The following is a 21690-nucleotide window of genomic DNA, read 5'->3' as shown; positions in this document are numbered from 1 at the left end:
ATACCCACTTAAATATTTTAAGTAATTATATAACAAAGTTAAAAATGCAATGACTAAAAATCAAAATAAATCTTATAAAGTGGATTTCCAGTTGGTTATATAATCACACAGAGTAAACAATTCCAAGTGACTTATATACACAGTAATTTTTAGAATATTCCAAGTTGAATATATCCTAAAGGTAAAAAAAATTGTTAAAAAAAATTAAATTAAAACTAAAAAGATTTTCATGTATCATATTGGTGATGATAGTGTTAATATTTTTATTCTCAGGTTGTGTGAGTATTTTGTGATAAACTATTATGTAGGCTGCATTGAGAATAGAGGGTTTTCACATGTGAGAAAGGAGAAATAAGATCAGTGAAATTGAGTAAAAACCCTACAAAACTGAATTTGAATTGGAAGCAACAGTGTAAACTAATGATAATGTACATTTATATATCTATGTACATGTTTATATAGATGTGTGTGTATATAATGTCTTAGATCTGTGTACTGAAAAGGCATTGAGCATCCCTATTACTGAGATTGTGGTTTCTGAATACCATTTCCCACTAAAAGGAATTAGGGCTTCTTTAAGGAAATGACTGGTTCCAAATCAAAGGCAAGAAAAATACAAGATATGCCTGGAATAAGTCGTAATACCAGAAAGGTAAGGAAGCTTTCAGAGGCGGAGGTTAGGATTATGTCATAAGGTCTCAGGAACCAATTCGAATAAGGCTCTACTCTCCAAAGATGGGACAGTTTGAACTTCAATAAGGATAACTACAAAGGATTTAAACCTGTCACATAGATGTAAGTCTATGAATTCAAAACTTTTTAAAACTCACTGATTGTCTTTAAGGATGCTAGGAAGCTATTACTAATAGTTATGAAAATTGGTAAATAAAAGTAAAAAGTTACTCATTTATTCTGTCCTTCCTATACAGACTGCATCAGGACAACTGAGTAATTGATGAGTTTTTTTATAGAACTATTCCAGCTAGTGAATAAAGAAAGAATGATAGACTGTCATGTGATCATTTTTCAACCCCCTTAATGAATTGCTCTAGTTGGTGATCATTGATAACTGTTAATATCAAAGAAAGGGAATTCAATAGCCTTTTGAACTTAACTGTTGGAAGTACGTACTACCTGCCACCTGTGAAGCAGTCTTGGCAAAAACAAAAAAGATTTTTTGCTTTGTTTGTTTGTTTTTGGAAACAGAGTCACTCTGTTGCCCAGGCTGGAGTGCAGTGGTGCTCTCGACTCACTGCAACCTCCGCCTCCCAGGTTCAAGTGATTCTTGTGCCTCAGCCCCTAAGTAGCTGGGACTACAGGTGCATGCCACCACGCCCAGCCAATTTTTTGTATTTTGGTGGAGATGGGGTTTCACCATATTGCCCAGGCTGGTCTCAAACTCCTGAGCTCAGGTGATCCACCCACCTCGGCCTCCCAAAATGCTAGAATTACAGGCGGGAGCCACCGCGCCTGCCCCCCCCCCCCCCCGGCAAATGTTTTAATACAAAAATGATCCTGAATCTGATCACAGCTCTAGATATATCTATCATTTTACTGTAAATACAGGAGTCAGAAGAACATTATTAAACTACATCATGGTAATGCATTTGGCAAAATCCAAACTATAGGAAACTACCAGCTAACCTGATTTCTTCAGACAACAAAAAATTGTAAAGGAGGAGGAACCCGTATACGGAGATGGAAGAGACATAGTCATCCAGTCACAATGCATAGACCTTATCTGGATCCTAATTCAAACAAAGAAAAAACAATTTGGGAAATGTTAACACTGCCTAGGAGTTTCATATGAAGGAATTATTGTTTATTTTAGATGTGATAGCAGTCTGTAGTTGCTTTACATACTTCCTTTTAGAGGCAAATATGGAAATATTTAGAGGTAAATATGGAAATATTATTTCACCTTTTAGAGGTGAAATAATATGCTATCTGAGATTTGCTTGAAAATATTCTAGTGGGATTGGGTAGATAGTGGACTGGGATATAGTTGATACTTATACCTGTAATTGTAGCACTTTGGGAAGCTGAGGCAGGAGGATCACTTGAGTCCAGGAATTTGAGGTTACAGTGAGCGTGTTTGTGCCACTGCACTCCAGCCTCTGCAACAGAGCAAGACCCCATTTCTAAAGGAAAAAAACACCTACCAGTTGGTAAATGTTGGTTGAAACTTGGCAATGGTTAGAGGTCCATTAACTATTTTCTCCACTTTTTTATCATATATTTTTTCATTTTTATTACAAAAATTAAAGTATCTCCTGCAAAAGAAGGAAAAACAAGTAATAGGAAGGGATGAGAATAGAGAAGCTTAGTCATTTAATTGTCCTCTGTGTTTGAATACTAGGAGGTTTGATATTTATGGAGTATTAATCACAATCAAGAAACGTTTTACTGTTCAACAATACACAGTGCTAGAGAGATTAAGATCTGTCCCTTTACCTCAGTTGGGTGATAAAGTAGAAACTGGAGACTTAAGGGTTGAGTGATAGAAACAGCAGCACGGTGGACACAGAAGCCTAAGGTGGACGTGGCAGATTCCTTCAGAAAGGTTGGTTTAGGATTGAAGACTTCTGAGACGCTGTCTTGTTTAGCAGGGGTGCAGGAGTTGTGGGGATAAGACACACACTAGGTGAGGGAATGAAGGCCTGGTCTTTGGTCTTGGCTTTGCCATTTTACTTTTTTTTTTTTTTTTTTTTTTTTTCTTGGAGACGGAGGAGTTTCACTCTTGTTGCCCAGGCTGGTGTGCAGTGGCACAATCTCAGGTCACTGCAACTTCCACCTCCCGGGTTCAAGCAATTCTCCTGCCTCAGCCTCCCAAGTAGCTGGGATTACAGGTGTACCACCACACCTGGCTAATTTTTGTATTTTAGTAGAGATGACATTTCACCATGTTGACTAGGCTGGTCTCAAACTCCTGACCTAGGTCATCAACCCACCTTGACCTCCGGAAGTGCTGGAATTACACGCGTGAGCCACTGCACCTGGCCTAATTTACTCTTTGACTTTGGATAAGTCACTTTAAAGTCTCTACTTTAATTTCCTCATTTTGGAGAATAGAGAATGATGCCTGTGCTGTCTACATGGAAGACGTAGTGTGAGAATAAAATGACTTAACACATGAAAAAGCTGTTGGTAAACTATATATTCCCATTCTGATATAAGATACTCCTACTCCAGTCATTAAAAGGAACATGAAGTTGGGGGGAATGTTTAAAAAAGGGAGTGGAGAGGGAAGGTATGTCATTGCTTTTCTGTTTTAATGTTTTTTTGTGAGGTTTTTTCCATTTTTTAAGTTGTCACTTAAAAATACGTAACATTTACCATTTTAACCAGTTTTAAGTGTATATATAGTTCTGCAACATTAAGTACATTCACATTGTTGTGCAGCTATCACCACCATCCATCTCCAGAACTTTCTCATTTTCCCCAACTGAAACTTTGTACTTACTGAAGACTAACTCCCTGGCCCCTGACAACCATCTTTCTACTTTCCATCTCATGAATTTGATTAAGTACTTCATATAAGTGGAATCCGTATTTGTCCTTTTGTGACTGGCTTATTTCACTTAACATAATGTTCTCAGGGTTCATCTGTGTTTCAGCATGTGTCAGAATTTCCGTCCTTTTTAAGGCTGAATAATCCACTCTGTGTCTACACCACATTTTGTTTTTCCATTCATCTGTCTGTGGACTCTTGAGTTGCTTCTGCCTTTTGGCTATTGTGAATAATGTTGCTGTGAACATGGGTGTACACATCTGTTTGAGTCCCTGTTTTCACTTTTTTTGTTATATATCCACAAATGGTATTTCTGGATCATATCTATGTTTAATTATGAGGAAACAGTCTGTTTTAAAAAGTTAATTACTTTATTGCTTATGGAAACATCTCCACAGAGTCATATCTGAGGGTATATGTACGCTGTGGTCCATGAGGCTTTTTTCTAGGAAATTTTTTTCAAGTACTAATCCAATTTTTTAATCACAATCTTCTAAGAGGCTTAGACTGTGAAGGAATATGGATCCCAAGAAATAGTTTTTGTACTCAAGATCTTAACAAATGATTACAGATAAGCCTTTCCTTACTAAATGTTTATTTTTTTAAACTAATTTCATTCAGCAGTTTTCAACTTAATGCCTCCTAAGTGCCAGGTACTGTATTATGTGGTAAGGATTTAGTATTGAATAAATGAAATTCAAGTGGTGGAAAAATACTACTGCAAAGAAAATAAACTGAAGAAAGAGGACAGTGAATGATGGAGTGGGATGTTATTTTATATAGTCTAATTAGGGAAGTCTTCTCCGAGAGGTAGCATTTGAACAAAGACTTCAGTAAAAATGAGAGTATGAACCATGTGAAGACGTTGCAGAAGAGTGGTACAGCAAAGGGAAGAGCCCTGAGGTAGGAGCAAGAAATGCTTTTCAAGGAGACAACTCAGGGATCAGATAACAGCCTATCTCGACCAGTACCTAGTACCTATATGAGGAAATCAATTGTTGTAAGATAGCTCTAGAAAGTAAAGTACAGGGCTGGGTGTGCTGTCTCATGCGTGTAATCTCAGCACTTTGGGAGGCCAGGGCAGGAGGATCATTTGAGGCCAGGAGTTCAAGACCAGCTTGCACAACATTAGTGAGACCCTGTCTCTACAAAAAAAGGTTTTTTAATTAGCTGGACGTGATGGCACACACCTGCTCTAGCCACTTGGGAGGCTGAGGCTGGAGGATTGCTTGAGCCTGGGCATTATGAGCTATGGTTGTGCCACTGCACTTCAGCCTGAGCAACACAGTGAGACTCTGCCTCTTAAAAACAAACGAAAAAGAAAAGTATAGAAAAATGTTAGTGATAATTTATTTACATATTCTGTTAATCTAGAAAATACTGTATTTGTGGTGTGAGAGATGTCAGGAAGATATTACTGCTGACATGACATTCCAATAATGATTACTACATAGAAGACATAACCTTTTCCTCTGAAATGTTATTTTCTTGGCAGAGGGACATGTGCAGTGAACCCAAAGGAAGACAGAATGAGACAACTGATAAAGAGAATCTGAGTTTTAAGAAATGATCTCTAAAAATCTTAGATAATACAATACTTTAATAAACACGTATCTTACTGATATATATGACAGTGATACTTATATTATTAGGAGAACACATAGACTCAGATCTCAAGAGAGGTTAGAGATCACCCATATTTTGCTGGGTGCTGTGCAGTAATGCGTCTTGGGAGAATGCTGTATTGTAATACAAGGAATATTACCTTTAGAAATGAGATATTAATCGTATTAGAAAACTTTTGTTTTTAGACTTCTTTATGTTCTGTTTGAATTGTTTCTTCCCTGATATATATATATATTTTAAAAAAAAAGATGGGATTGTTTTGTTGCCCAGGCTGGTCTTGACCTCCTGGCCTCAAGCAGTCCTCCTTAGCCTCCCAAAGTGCTGGGATTACAGGCCTGAGCCACTGTGCCTGGCCTCCTTAATATGTCTTTCTCAGACTTCAAACCCATTACATTTATCACCCTCAGTGAACCCATAAATTGCTTCGCCTATATGCTTCTTGGTTTACAACATTGTAACCACCCAGTTATGCAAGGTAGAGACCTCAGTCATCGTTTTCCTTCTTCCTCTCCACCATTCCCCTTACCAGTTTGGTAAGCATTCTTCACTATGTGTTCTATGATAAGGACCTCATATGTATTATCTTAATTTTTTATTATAGATGTCTACTATGGTTTGCTGTTCCCCACATTTTGTGTGTTGGGAACTTAGTCCCCAAATTTGTATGTCAATGGAATGTAGGACCTTTGGAAAGTAATTAGGATTAGATAAAATCATCAGGGTGGGGCCATCATAATAGGGCTGGTGGCTTTATAAGAGGAAGAGAGACTTGAACTGACACACATGCTCTTGCCCTTTTGCTGTGTGATGCCCTCAGCCATGTTATGGCACAGCAAGATGGCCCTCACCAGATATTGGGGTGGTCTTGGACCTCCCACCCTCCAGAACTGTAAGAAATAGGGTAAAACTGTATTAAAAATTCTTTATAAATTACCCAGTCTATGCTGTTCTGTTACAGCAACAGAAAACAGACTAAGACAGGGTCCTAAACAAAGGAAAAATAGTGTTTTAAGATGCAGACTTACATTGCCTTAACAGGGCCGAGAATATCTGTTTCATTTTGATATATTTAGACTGTAATATCCTCTCCCAGTGTTTCTGCTACAAGTGGGTAGCACGGGACAAGCAATGGGGTTGAGGAAAAATTATCATAGTTACAAGAAAGCCCTCTAATAATCCTTGTAAGAGTAAGAGTTTTGTCTGGTTTTCTACTTCTTGTTTTTCCTAAGAGACCTTGTTGATGTCTCTTATAGAGAGGGTCTTTTATAGCTGAACGTTCTCAAAACTTGTTCATCACCACAACCACTAGTACTTTTTTTTTTTTTTTACAAGGACCACTATATACAAGATTCTAAGTGTAGACTTCAGAGGAAACTTAGGAGGAACACATTTTTCATTTGACATGCCAACAAAGATTCTTTAAATAGCAGATACTCTGATGAGCAGGAGCTCATCAAAATGGAGTGAGTGGCCAGTATTAAGCCATTATATATAGCTTGTAACTCTTTTTCACTGAAAATTTAAAGTAATCGGTCCCCCACCCCCATATTTATTTAGATTCTTAGTCCCTGTAATGTGAAGAAAAATAGAATGTTACTATGTAATTACCTCAACTCCTAAGCCATTATTGTCTTCCCATTTATAAGAATTTTAATAATTCGTAGGGCTATTCACATGCCTATTCCTTTAATGATCTAACAGTTTGGAATTTGAACCGTCCTCGTGAAGACTGCCCTGGATGAGGAAACCTTTGAGTTTCTGTTTTGCTCTGTGTTCTCCTCTTCTGTCTGTGCAGCCATAGTCTCAGGTTTACTATAGAGTTTACCCAGCATATTTGCTTCTTTCTCCTGCTCTGCTAGTGGAACCCACGGTAACTTATCAACCAGAAATATCCCCTTGTGTTTTTAACATTTGCTAAGTTCGTGTCAGAAAATCTGAATGTTTTGGCTTTGAATGGAATTTAGGAGAAATTGCTTTTTTTCCGTTTAAATTCATTTGATTTGAATGTATTCTCCGATGTCATTTCTATTTCTCTCTGCAAATGCTCTTTAAACTCAAATCTAGGCCGGGGGTGGTGGCTCACGCCTGTAATCCCAACACTCTGGGAAGCCGAGGCCAGCAGATCACCTGAGGTCAGGAGTTCGAGACCAGCCTGGCTAACATGGTGAAACCCCATCTCTACTAAAAATACAAAAATTAGCCGGGTGTAGGGGTGTATGCCTGTAATCCCAGCTACTCGGGAGACTGAGGCAGGAGAATTGCTTGAACCCGGATGGCGGAGGTTGCAGTGAGCCAAGATCACGCCACTGCAACTCCAGCCTAGGTAACAGTGCGAGACTCCGTCTCACAAATAAAAATAAATAAATAAATAAACAAACTCAAATCTAGACTCATTTTTATCACCCTCTCTAAATCTAGAATGAACCATCTTTCTGTATACTGTCAAGCCCACAATAAAAACAGTTGTCCCTGGTTAGAACAGTGATTTCCTTTATTCAGTAAAATGTTGTGTGCCTGGCTTAATGCTAGTTTTCCATATCGTAAACATAAAGGCTCCAAATGGCAGGCCCCATCAACTTATGAGAGTTGATTGGGCAAGTTCTACAGTCTGTCTTGCAGGGCCTCATAATAATTTTTCACCCTCTGCTTATAGGTTCTTTTTCCTGACTTTTGGGGAAAACTTTTCAGGCTTCTTCCAGAGCTACTTCAGTTTTGGGGGATTCTCACTGCTAGAAAACAACAAAACTTTTGGGGATGTCCAGGCCAAGGCAGCTTCTGCACTGGCTGCTGTAGGCATCACTTCTCAGGTCCGCTGCCAAAGACCCAGATAAGAGGAATAAGCGACACCCATTGGCCTAGAGTCAGTCTTCCCTCTTGGGGGGACCTTTTCAGCCCTCTGATTCTCATTTTCCATCTGTTGCTTCAGGAGGATCTTCTGAGGTTGTAGGACAGGATAAAGCGTTTGGAGTGTGAGCTCTGAGGTAAAGGTGGCAGAGTAGGAGATGCCCATTCGTGTCTTCACCGTGCAGCCACATTCATTCTTAGTGCACCACTTCCCAGGAATTGGTTCTCTGCTTTGAATGGCTAGAAACCAATTTTTTTTAAAAGAATATTTTAACATCTTAAGATGTAGTTTGTCCAGTCCAGGTCAGACCTGGCACAGGCCCAAGTCCCTCAAAAGACATTTCTCTTTTGATGGACTCCTGTTTCTGCTTTCCAAGTGGCAGTCCATATTATCTTTTTTTTTTAATTGTTTTTTTTTTTTTTCCTGAGGTGGGGTCTTGCTGTGTTACCCAGGCTGGTCTCAAACTCCTGAGCTCAAGCGAGCTGCCTGCCTCACTCAGGCTACTGAAGTGCCAGGATTATAGGCATGAGTCACCACGCCTGACCAGCAGTCCATATTATTTTAACTCTTAAAACAACCTTATAGAGTAGGTGCTATTATGTTGCCCCCATTTTAGAGATAAAGAAAGCCAGGACCTTAGTAACACTTTCCTGGACTACTGGAAGAATCCTCTAATAAGTCTTTCTGCATCAAGCATCTTTTTATAGATCAATCATCTTCCAATAGTCTTTCTGTAATGGTAGTATAATGGTGCTGCTTTGCTCCTACTGATCTGTGCTTTGCTCCAGTAGTTCCTCTATTGTGTTCTGAACACACACCCAATACCTTTGGCATTAGAGGCTTACCTCTTTTTTTTTGAGATAGGATCTTGCTCTGTCACCCAGGCTGCAGTGCACTGGCATGCTCATAGCTCCCTGCAACCTCAATCTCTAGGCCTAAACGATCCTCTCGCCTCAGCCTCCTGAATAGCTGGGTCTACAGGCATGCATCACTTTGCCTGGCTAATTGGTTTTTTGTTTTGTTTTCCAGACAGAGTCTCACTCTGTCACCCAGGGTGGAGTACAGTGACGCAATCTCGGCTTTTGCAACCTTTGCCTCCTGGGTTCAAGCAATTCTCATGCCTCAGCCTCCCAAGTGGCTGGGATTATAGGTATGCACCACCACGCCCAGCTCATTTTTGTATTTTTAGTAGAGACAGGGTTTTGCCATGTTGGCCAGGCAGGTCGCAAACTCCTGGTCCCGAGTGATCTACCTGCCTTGGCCTCCCAAAGTGCTGGGATTACAGGTGTGAGCCACTGCACATGGCCTGATTGTTTTTAGTAGAGACAAGGGCTTACTGTGTTACCCAGGCTGGCCTTGAACTCCTGGCCTCAAGCTATCCTCCTGCCTCAGCCTCCCAAAGTGTTGAAATTACAGGTGTGAGCCACTGTGCCCAGCCATTTGAGGCTTTTTGATCTAATACCTACCCATACTCACAACATACGTACCCTTAGGCCTTGGACATGATATTTATCAACATTCATGGTAATACTAACATTGATTTATTCAAATATCGTACGCTTACTTTGTATTCTGTGGTGAATGGTAAGGATTCTAAGATGAACAAATGTAATACCTACCCTTGGGAAACTTAAAGTTTAGTGGAAATGTAAGTAATTATGCTTCAGTATTAGTAGATAATAGAGTTGTAGGGTTGAGAACTGAGAGTGGTACACTAACTGGGACAGGAGTTACTTCTCTTTATGTATCCTGTTTTGTTCCACCTGGAATAACCTATCTTTGTTGTTTTGTTGTCTGGGTTTTTTTTGTTTGTTTGTTTGTTTGTTTGTTTGAGATGGAGTCCTGCTCTGTAGCCCAGGCTGGAGTGCAGTGGCATGATCTCGGCTCACCACAACCTCCGCCTCCTGGATTCAAGTGATTCTCATGCCTCAACCTCCAGAATAGCTGGGATTACAGGCGCGTACCACTGCACCCGGCTGTTATTTTGTATTTTTAGTAGAGATGGGGTTTCAACATGTTGGCCACGCTGGCCTTGACCTCCTGACCTCAAGTGATCCCCCCACCTTGGCCTCCCAAAGTGCCAGGATTACAGGCATGAGCCACCACGCCCAGCCACCTATCCTTTTTTCCTTGATGTATTCCTGTTGATTTATGCAGCCAGATGGCAAATGGGTGGATGGATGGATGATCGATCAAGCATAACAAAGTGACATCCTGCCATCAAGTAACATGTATTCTAGCTGTAAATATTCTGAAAGACACTTTGGTTTTGCTTTGATTTCATACGCTTTCCTTTCAGTTAAGTCATTTTCTACTTTATGTGAGTGATTGTTTTAAACAGAAAAAGTCACACTGTCCGGTGTGTATTCACTTCCCATTTCTGAAGCGGAATTATGTTTGTCTGCTCTGGACATTTTTCCTTCAAAATTTAGAGAAAAAAATACAAAGATAAGATTACACATAGATATAAGAAACTGAAAGCTAGGCCCACCTCTGCAACTTACTAGCTCTGTCTTAATATTTTTAATGGATCGTAATTCATCTTCTCCTTAGTGAGTTGCTGCTGTCACAAATATTGTTGTTTTATGTCTTTGGTATTTTTAGGGTTTTCAGTGCTAGGTGGAGGTCATCTGCCTCTATATTCGGTGGCCCCAGAGAGACATACTAGCTTGGTTGTGGCTTTCTGAACTCCCCATCTCGTCTCTTTTTGAAGATACCCTCAAAAGATGGGTTTATTGCTGATTCTGCTTCTGCTTGCTGTTCACAGTCTCTTTTTGTCTTGTTGCTCTTAAAATGTATCCAAGAATAGAACTGAAGGTTTACAAAAAAACAAAAGTAATCCTAGCTCTTTGTGACTTTGGGCAAGTTACTAACTTCTCAGCCTCATCAGTCAAAAAGATACAGGGATAATTAAATTAGTTAATACTTGTGAAAGCTCTAAGAACAGGCTGACATATAGTAAACTCTCAATGTTGTTAATGTTAAGTAAAACATGCTTGGGGTGTGACGGGTGACAAGGGAAGCCATTTTCTGTTAACTTAGGTTTTTGTTTTTTGTTTTTTTAAGAAATTTTGTTATTTTTATTATTTTATTTATTTATTTTTTGGAGGCAGAGTCTTGCCCCGTTGCCCAGGCTGGAGTGTGGTGGCGTGATCTTGGCTCACTGCGACCTCCACCTCCTGGGTTCAAGCGATTCTCCTGCCTTAGCCTCCCAAGTAGCTGGGACTACAGGCACCCGCCACCATGCCTGGCTAAGTTTTGTACTTTTAGTAGAGACAGAGTTTCACCATATTGGCCAGCTGGTCTCAAACTCCTGACCTTGTGATCCACCCGCCTCGGCCTTCCAAAGTGCTGGGATCACAGGCGTCAGCGTGCCTGGCCTTCTTATTTAGTTTTTAGTAGAAACAGGGTCTCACTAGGTTTCCTAGGCTGGTCTCAGAACTCCTGGGCTCAAGTGATCCTCCCGCCTCAGCCTCTCAAAGTTCTGGGATTACAGATGTGAGCCACCATGCCTGGCCTTCTTTCTTTCTTTCTTTATTATTTTTTTTTGAGACACAGCCTTACTCTGTCACCCAGGCTGGAGTAAAGTGACGTGGTCTCTGCTCACTGCAACCTCTGCCTCCTGAGTTCAAGCGATTCTTTTGTCTCAGCCTCCTGAGTAGCTGGGATTACAGCCGCGTGCCACCACGCCTGGCTAATTTTTGCATTTTTAGTAGAGACGGCATTTCACCATGTTTGTCAGGCTGGTCTCGAACTCCTGACCTCATGATCCGCCTGCCTCGGCCTCCCAAAGTGCTGGAATTACAGGCGTGAGCCACCACGCCCGGCCCTTTGTTTCTTTTAAAACTTTGTTTTATTTTGTTTTATTTATTTTTATTTATTTATTTATTTTATTTTTGAGAGGGAGTCTCGCTCTGTCGCCCAGGCTGGAGTGCAGTGGCGCGATCTCGGCTCACTGCAAGCTCCATCTCCTTGGTTCACGCCACTCTCCTGCCTCAGCTTCCTGAGTAACTGGGACTACAGGTGCCCGCCACCTCGCCCGGCTAATTTTTTGTATTTTTAGTAGAGACAGGGTTCTACCATGTTAGCCAGGATGGTCTTGATCTCCTGACCTCGTGATCCGTCCGCCTCTGCCCATAGTGTTGGGATTACAGGCGTGAGCCACTGCGCCCGGTCCAAAACTTTGTTTTATTTCTAAGCTACTCTGGAAATGTGAGATTTAGCTATAGGTATGACCATTCATCCCACTTTGCCTGGTCAGACCTGGGCGACTCATGTTCTGGCATCCCCTCTGGTATGTACCCCTTTTCACTCTCAAGCTTCTTGGTTTGAATAATACATCATATTAAGAACAGAACAGGGGCCGGGTGCGGTGGCTCACGCCTGTAATCCCAGCACTTTGGGAGGCCGAGGCGGGAAGATCACGAGGTCAGGAGATCGACACCATCCTGCCTAACATGGTGAAACCCTGTCTCTACTAAAAAAAATACAAAAAAATTAGCTGGGCATGGTAGTGGGCACCTGTAGTCCCAGCTACTTGGGAGGCTGAGGCAGGAGAATGGCGTGAACCCAGGAGGTGGAGCTTGCAGTGAGCCAAGATCGCACCACTGCTCTCCAGCCTGGGCAACAGAGCAAGACTCCGTCTCAAAAAAACAAAACGAAACAAAACAGAATAGGGATGAGGCTTGGCTTCAGCTCACCCCCACTAGCATTTTTTCGTACATTCCCACTAATCACAAATCCCACACCACTGCCTGACTGGCGCTATACCCACTAATCCAGAGGCTTTAGTCATACAAAGAAAATAGCCATTCTTCTATGCTCTCATAATGTTTAACCATACCTTGTGCTTAAAGAACTCCAGAAACTGGCCTTAGGAGATCCAAAATCGAACCAAGGTTGTTGAGTGTCTCACCTCTGGAAGGAATGCTGAACAATTGGTTTCCAACCTTGTTTTTGCCAGCCAGACAGACCACCAGTTAACCTATACTCGAGATAACCATCACAACCAGCCTTGCTAACCTGCATACTCTACCCCTCACATGCTTAGCCCAGCCCAGCCTGCATACCTTATCCCTGATGTCAATTCCTGCACTTTGCCTAATAAAAAAAATCCTTACTGGCTCTTCTCAGGGAACCAGCCTCTGCTGTCTGTCTCCCTTACACTCTAGCACAGTAGGACAAGCCCCAGAATAAAAGCTTTTTCTGGGAAATCTGCTTGTCCCTTTGTTAATTTTCATTACATGGGGAGTCCAAATGCCTGTGGTCTGTAGCAGTGGTGTTACCTTAGATTTGACGGGAGTGAAGTATTAATATAGTTTTACATTTCTCTTTCATTATGGTTTTTCTTTGGGTTTTTTGTTTTTATTTTTAAGAAAGTCTCACTCTTTTGCCCAGGCTGGAGGGCAGTGGTGTGATCATAGCTCACCGCAGCCTCGAACTCCTGGCACAAACAATCTTCCTGCCTCGGGCTCCCAAGTAGCTAGGACCATAGGCACCTACCACTGCACCTGACTAATTCTGTGAATGTGTGTGTGTGTGTGTGTATGTATATATGTAAAAATATTTTTTGGCTGGGCACAGTGACTCAACGCCTGTAATCCCAGCACTTTGGGAGGCCGAGGCAGATGGATCACCTGTGGTCAGGAGTTCGATACCAGCCTGACCAACATGGTGAAACCCTGTCTTTACTAAAAATACAAAATTAGCCAGGCATGGTGGTACATGCCTGTAATCCCAGCTACTCGGGAGCTGAGGCAGGAGAATTGCTTGAACCCAGGAGGTGGAGGTTGCAGTGAACTGAGATTGCACTATTGCACTCCAGCCTGGGCAATAAGAATGAAATTCCGTCTCAAAAAAAAAAAAAAAATTTTTTTTGTAAAGACGGAGTCTCACACTGTTGCCCAGGTTGATATCTAACTCCTGACCTCAAGCAATCTTCCTGCCTCAGTCTCCCAAAGCACTGGGAATATAGATGTAATATAGGCATGAGCCAGTGAGCCAGGCCATTAATTGTTATTTATATTCACATTTGCCCCACATTCTTGTCCTGTGCCTAAAGTCAGACTGAAAGGGAAATATGTTTAAAATGAGAAATTCAGGTGCCTTTTTTTTCCCCATCTGTAGATTAACGTTTAGTACAGAAATACCTTCCAGCTGTGCGTGGTGGCTCACACCTGTAATCCCAGCACTTCGGGAAGCCAAGATGGGCAGATCACTTGAGCTCAGGAGTTCAAGACCAGTTTGGGCAACATGGCAAAACCCTATCTCTACCAAAAAAAATATATACATAAAATATGTGTGTGTGTGTATATGTGTATGTATATATACATACACACATACACATACACACACACACATACACACACACACACACAAAATTAACTGGGCATGATGGCACACGCCTGTAGTTCCAGGTACTCAGGAGGCTGAGGTAGGAGGATTGGTTGAGCCTGGGAGGTGGAGGTTGCAGTGAGCTGTACAGTCCTGCCTGGGCAGCACAGCAAGACCCTGTCTCAAAAAAAAGGGCTGGGCATGGTGGCTCACACCTGTAATCCCAGCACTTTGGGAGACTGAGGCAGGTAGATCACAAGGTCAGGAGTTCGAGACCAGCCTAACCAACATGGTGAAACCCCGTCTCTACTAAAAATACAAAAATTAGCTGGGCATGGTGGCACATGCCTGTAATCCCAGCTACTCAGGAGGCTGGGGCAGGAAAATCACTTGAACCCAGGAGGCGGAGGTTGCAGTGAGCTGAGATCATGCCACTGCACTCCAGCCTGGGCGACAGAGCAAGAGTCCATCTCAAAAAAAAATGAAGAACGAACGAACTTCCTTCCCCATCCGTATTTCCTAAATTAATAAACCGTACAACTTCATTAAATTTTTGGATCTCTGTTTCAACGTTATTATTTTACAGATACAGGAACTGAGGCCCATAGAGATTACATGTGATGTGTCCTACATACATGGTAAATTAGTGGTACAGAGATAACCAAATCCTAGATACTTTTAACTCCCACAGTTCTTTCTATTACATGAAGCAGTAAAAAGTGTTTCTATGGCAAAGATCAGCATTTTCCTGAGTGTATTATGCAAGTTCATTCCTTTGTGCCCTGTGGGGGCAGCAGGGCTTCTTTAGATCATGCTGCGTACTCCCTCTTTACAATGAACCTCAGCACTCTGAAGGTGCTCAAATGTCCTGAAGTAAAGAAACCTATTTGGCTTTGTTTAATCCTACATTTTCTAAACTTTGGGAAAGCTCTTTGGAAAATGCTGGCCTAGGGCTTTCTTTCTGGGGCTGGAGTGCAGGGGGTGGGTTAGGGAGGAGAAAGTTGACTTATCTTTTTTAAAAAATGTCTCATGGGTTGTTTAGTGTCTCTTGTATTCAACATGATTCCCCGTCCCCACCCCACAGTTGGGTCTGCCGTGATCACTGGAGCTTATTTTAGTTTAAGACAGTCAGCATCATCTGATTGGGATTGATCATGTGCTGTTAAGAGGGAGTCCCCCAGAATGGTGATTCTAGAAAAAGGATTCATCAGTCATTTGCATCTTCTGGGCCTCTCCAAGTCCTGTAGACCTCCTCCTCCCTTCTCCCCTCTCCTTGTTCCTCTCTCCTTTACATCATACAAAAATTGGATGTCTGTAGAAGAGGGACCAGGCTTGCCTGGAGAGAACACATCGCTGGAGAGATTAGACTGAGACAAGTTCTCATTTCCAACATCTACAAGTGATGGTTTAATAAGAAATAAATAACGTAATAGCACCATTTGACATAGGATTTTGGTTACCTGAGAAGTAGTGACATTAATCCCTGAATTAATTCTGAGAATTTTGAGAAGAAATACTGCTGCAGTACTAGAACTATAGTCAGGGTTACCCATCAGGCTCTGGAACTGGGGGGACACAGGATAAACTCAAGAGTTACATCTCATCCAGGAAATCTGCCTCCCCCACTTCCCTTCCCTTCCAAGGTCTGTGTTTATTTTAGTAGATAAAGCTCCAGTAGAATATATGGATGTCCCCCAATCAGTTCATCCTGAAGGGAGTTTCCATTAACCAGGAGCTAACAGGAAGAGATTTTCCCTAAATCCCAAAGACACTTATATTTCAGGCCACCTCTCTAAGTTCGTGAAACCCCAGCTGTCCCAGCAGCTACTACTGCTTATTGTAGCAACAAATGGCCAAACATCCTTAGCTCAGCCTCTGACTTTCCTAGTGTTTGCAACTTGTTCTTGTTTCTCCAGTGGGGCCGTTGATGTCATAAGCTCTTGTATAATTGCTTTTGAATATCTAATTTTGCTCATCATTAGAGCTTTTTAAATTTTATTTTCTTTTTTCTTGGTGTTCTTCCCTTACCAGAGCTTTTTTTTTTAAAAAAAGGGATTTTTGACATGGTTTAAGGATTAAACCATTGTAATACACGTCAAGTATTCCTTATCTGAAATGCTTGGAACCAGAAGTGTTTCAGGTTTGGGGTTTTTTCCAATTTTGGAATATTTGTGTCTACATAATGAGGTAGATTGGTGGGGTACCCAAGTCTAAACACAAAATTCATTTATGTTTCATACACACTTTATACACATAGCCTGAAGGTAATTTTATACAGTATTTTTAGTATAGTGCATGAAACAAAGTTTATGTACATTGAACCATCAAAAAGCAAAAAAGACAGCTCCAGAATTTTCCACTTGTGGCATCTTGTCAGCACTCGAAAAGTCTTGGATTTTGTAGCATTTCAGATTTGGGATTTTCTAGTTAGGGATGCTCAGCGTGTAGCATCTTGAGTCTCTACAAACGATACAAGATTCTCAGATGAAAATAATTCCGTGTGTGTGCATGCATGTACATGTTAAAGTAAGAGTAGTAAATTATTGTCCGCTTCTCAAGATGCTTCTGATTTTTCTTCATCTGGAGGCAAGGCTCTGTTCTTCCTTGTTTTGTGCCATAAGCATACTCTGTGCTATGTTACTGAATTTACCCAGTCAATAGAAATAAGCAAAACAAACAAAAAAGAGAAATAATAATGGAACTTGAAGGTGAGAAGAGGCCTAGCCATAGGAGTGACACCATGCCGTCTTACCTTTAGAAACACTTCAGTGTGATTTTCACTATCCCCCGTTACACTCGGATTCCAAGCTCATCTTAAAAGTCTCCCCCCACCCCCTCATTTTGGTAAAGGCTTTTTATTTTACATGATAGTTTTATTCTGGATTTTTGTTAATATATTTTAAACTTTTTTGAGAAAGGATTGTTTGTGCTGTTGTTTTAAATGTAAACCCTTAGTGAGATTAGGGTTTGACCTGTACATGAGGCCACAAACTTGGCCTCCAGTCCCTTATTTTCTTTGAAAGAACCGCTATAAAAGCCTGATAAGATCTTGAAGCTTCTGTGGAGCTCAGCTTTAAAACTAAGATTTGTTAGACTTAACTGGTTTTTAAGTTTGAAGTAGAATTAATACAGGTAATTTTAGTTCCTGTTTTGCAAGACTCCTGGTCTTGACCAGGAGTTCAAGACCAGCCTGGCCAGCATGGTGAAAACCCATCTCTAGTAAAAATACAAATATTAGCCAGGCATGGTGGCACTTGCTTCTAGTCCCAGCTACTCAGGAGACTGAGGCAGGAGAATCGGTTGAACCCAGGAGACGGAGGTTAAAGTGAGCCAAGATTGCACGGCTGCACTCCAGCCTGGACGCCACAGCGAGACTCTGTCTAAATAATTAATTTTCATATAAATATAGTCTATAAAAGATTGTAGGAAAACACAGATGTTAGCGATATTTTTAAACATGAATTCATAAGGTTATGCTGTGTCACTAACAGATGAGAATACATTCCAAATTGCAAAATTCTTGTTTTGCAAAAATTGACAACATTCAAAATGAATTATCCAAAAAAGCAGCTTTTCCTACATTTCTAGTATTTAGGAATTGAAAACTGGATGTAACTAAAATTTTTTCTCTTTCTTTTTTTTTGGATGGTGTGTCGCTCTTGTTGCCCAGGCCGGAATGCAGTGGTGCAATCTCGGCTCACTGCAACCTCCACCTCCCAGGTTCAAGCAACTCTTCCTCCTCAGCCTCCCAAGTAGCTGGGATTACAGGCATGTGCCACCACACCCAGCTAATTTTTTTGTATTTTTAGTAGAGACAGGGTTTTACTGTATTGGCCAGGCTGGTCTCAAACTCCTGACCTCAGGTGATCCACCTGCCTCAGCCTCCCAAAGTACTGGTATTACAGGTGTGAGCCACCATGCCCAGCCACATCAAACTTTTTTAAAGGTTTGATTGGTTACTTACCTATTTTTAGTTGAACTTTGCTGGAAGAATTACATTTTTTAACTTTTTTTTTTGAGATGAAGTTAAGCTTTGTTGCCCAAACTGGAGTGCAGTGGCGCTATCTCGGCAATATTTACAAAATAGTACAGTTGTCCCTCAGGATTGGTGGGGAATTGATTCCAAGACTTCTGCAGACACCAAAATCTCCAGGACCATATAAAATGGTGTACTATTTGCGTATAACCTATGCACATCCTCTGGTTAACTTTATCTGTAGATTACGTATAATGCCTAATATAATGTAAATGCTTTGTAAGCAGTTGTTATGCTGTTTTGCTTAGGGTGTTAAGAAAAAAAAGTCTGTACATTTTCAGTACAGCTGCAACAATTCTTTTTTTGTTCCCCAAGTGTTTTCAATCTACAGTTGGTTGAATTATGGATGCAGAACCCATGGAATACAAAGGGCAGACCATATATTAAACCCTTTAGAATCCTTGTTGTGTAGTTCTTACAGAATGCACTGTGTATGTGTCTGGCCGCCCACAGCCTTTCATACTTCCAGTAGTATTCACTGAAGTAAAGTCTTATGTCTAATGGCACTGTTCTCATAGGTAGGCAGATAAGTTTCAAATAGGAAATTTGCTTATGTATGATTTGATTAGAGTTACTGTTACTTTTCATAATATCTATATCTAGTTAGTAAGTTTCCCAGTCTTATCCTGAATGCTGTAAGTAGTAATTATATGCTTAGATAAAGTAAATTTTCATGGCTGGTGCAATGGCTCACCCCTATCATCCCAGCAGGGATTATAGGAGGGCAAGGAGGGCAGATTGCTTGAGACCAGGAGTTCAAGACCAGCCTGGCCAACATGGTGAAAACCCATCTTTACTAAAAATACAAATATTAGCCAGGCGTGGTGGCACTCACCTCTAGTCCCAGCTACTCAGGAGGCTGAGGCAGGAGAATTGCTTGAACCCGGGAGACTGGAACTTAAAGTGAGCCAAGATTGCACCACTGCACTCCAGCCTGGGCACCAGAGCGAGACTCCATCGAAATAATTAATTAATTTTCATATAAATATAGTCTGTAAAAGATTGTAGGAAAACACAAATGTTAGCAATATTTTTAAACATGAATTCGTAAGGTTATGCTGTATCACTAACAGAGATGAAAATAAATTCCAAGCATCTTGATGCAGTTCTGTTTCTAGCAGAGCTTTTGTGATAATTTGTGTATGTGTTTTTCACTGTATTTGTTAAAACACTTCATTCTTCATTATGAGGCTAGGTTAACTGCCTACTGGTTTCTTAACAATTCCAATAATAGATTTGAATGACGTTTTCCCTTCTTAAACCCATTACCCCATTTAGTCAGATTTTATGTATCCAGATGGTGTAAAGATGTAGAAGTATTTCCATTAATCTTATTCTCTCTTAGATTTTTTTTTTTTTTTTGCGTATATCTCTTGCTAGCAGCTCTGAGAGTTAAGTTTCCATGTTCAGAATTTAATCTATAATTGTTAGAATTACCTCTTATTTATAGAATTACCTCTTATCTATAATTGTTAGAATTACCTGCTGTCCTGTCCATTTAAATCATCATATCAGATAATAGAAAGCAGAATTTTTGTTTCAGGGCTTTATGGGGCGAATAGATAAAATTTTTTGTTTTGTGTCTCTTGCCATGTGTATAATAACTTCTTTCAAAATTACCATAGAACAAGTAGCTTACATATATTTGGCTTTAATTGTCCACCTTTCCTCCCCCCTCTTTCAGTAAAATGCCTAATTATACAGATTAAAGATTGATTTTTTAGCAACTCTATTTTAAGACAGAAAAACAACAAACTAATCAATTATGTATTCTTTGTATGTGCAGTACCAGTATTGACCTCTTAAATGTTTGTAAGTTGCTTACAATGTTAGATAATAATGAATGGTGGTTGCCTCTAAGGATTTAAAGCAAAAATTAAAACATTTATTTTCAGTCCAAATACTTTCCCTGTGTTTTCAAGTACTCTTCCTGTAACTATATATTTAAATTGGTCTGATATGTTACTTTTTACTGATTTAGAAAGTATATAATTGGTACATTTTATGGCTTAAATTGCAGCTAACACAGATTCATAATTCAAGCTTAAAGATTTACATTTTATGAAAATTTGACATGTGAATTTGACAACATGTTGTTATTTGTGAATGAAAGCAGTTTTCAGTAGTTTTTTTTTAAAAAAACTGTGTGATCTGAGATACACTTGAAAAAATGAATTAAATTATTTTTGTTTCATATCAAGAAATGGATGAAAAGAGGCTGCTGGATCCAGGGTTGAAGGTTCATAAAGGCCTCTGGGATTATACTCTGAAGAACCCGCAGACGGAATGCCTGAGTGACTGAAGAAAATGGGTGCTAATGCATCTAATTATCCTCATTCATGTTCCCCGAGGGTAGGGGGAAATTCACAGGCCCAACAGACTTTTATAGGTAACTTTCAGTTTTTCTAACTTCATTTTCTTTTGTGACTACAATAGAATTGTGTTTTCGATAGTCTCTGTAGATGACAAAAGAAATGAGCTGTAGTTATTATAATAATTCTGCAGCATCTAGATTTTTTTCCCCAACAAATGTAAATCTTAAATCTGGCTTATCTTAAACAAACTGCTTGTAGCACAGTTGAGCTTTTCTGTGTTTTAACCATAATTGCCAATTACCCTAGGCAAACTAGCCATCTCCATTGGTGTGAAAAGGGTGAAGTACATATTTCCTGTGTCTCGTTTCATTTATTTTGCCCATACAAATGCAGACTTGTGTAATTAAGAAGAAAAAGAAATATTTTACAATTATATACAAGTAATATTCTTAATTTACACCTCTGCCTACTTTTCATTCCTAAAAAACCCATGATTAAGATCTATGACAAATGTCCTTTGATAGCCAGGGAACGAAAGACTGTTTCTTAAAAAGTTTAGACTAATTTGGCTGTTTGTCCCTATTTCTTATTTAATATAAAAAATGTAGGCCAGTCACGATGGCTCACACCTGTAATCCCAGCACTTTAGGAGGCCAAGGCAGGAAGATTGCATGAGACCAGGACAGGAGTTCAAGACCAGCCTGGGAAACATTAGTGAGACCCTATCTCTACAAAAAAAAAAAAAAAAAATTTTTTTTTAATTAGCCAGGCATGGTGGCACGCGCCTATACTCCCAGCATCTTGGGAAGCTGAGGGTGGGGAGAATCCCTTGAGCCCAGGAGTTTGAGGCTGCTGTGAGCTATGATCTTGGCCACTGCACTCCAGCTTGGGCAACAGAGTGAGACTCCATCTCTAAAAGTGAAATTGAATTAAATTGAAAACTAAAATGAGTTATTTGAACTTTTTATCTTCCTTTATAAAAAACAAATGCAATTTTGAGTGGTTCGGTAATGTCTGCTTACAG

General features: G+C 40.3%; 1 protein-coding gene across 4 annotated transcripts in view; it reads left to right on the top strand.

Moving 5' to 3' along the window:
* Positions 1-21690, top strand: part of BTBD7 (BTB domain containing 7) — a 106666-nt gene that overhangs the window by 21118 nt on the left and 63858 nt on the right. For all 4 annotated transcript variants that reach the window (XM_005562066.4, XM_073998137.1, XM_073998136.1 and 1 more), the window contains one exon: positions 20553-20740. In XM_005562066.4, the coding sequence (XP_005562123.3) occupies positions 20659-20740 (82 nt within the window). In that variant the 5' untranslated portion in view covers positions 20553-20658. The remainder of the gene's footprint in view (positions 1-20552; positions 20741-21690) is intronic.

The sequence above is a fragment of the Macaca fascicularis genome, chromosome 7 (genome assembly GCF_037993035.2).
Source record: "Macaca fascicularis isolate 582-1 chromosome 7, T2T-MFA8v1.1".
Taxonomy (NCBI): Eukaryota; Metazoa; Chordata; class Mammalia; order Primates; family Cercopithecidae; genus Macaca; species Macaca fascicularis.
Note: the sequence above shows the minus strand (reverse complement) of the source record. Positions and strands in the feature narration are given on the sequence as shown.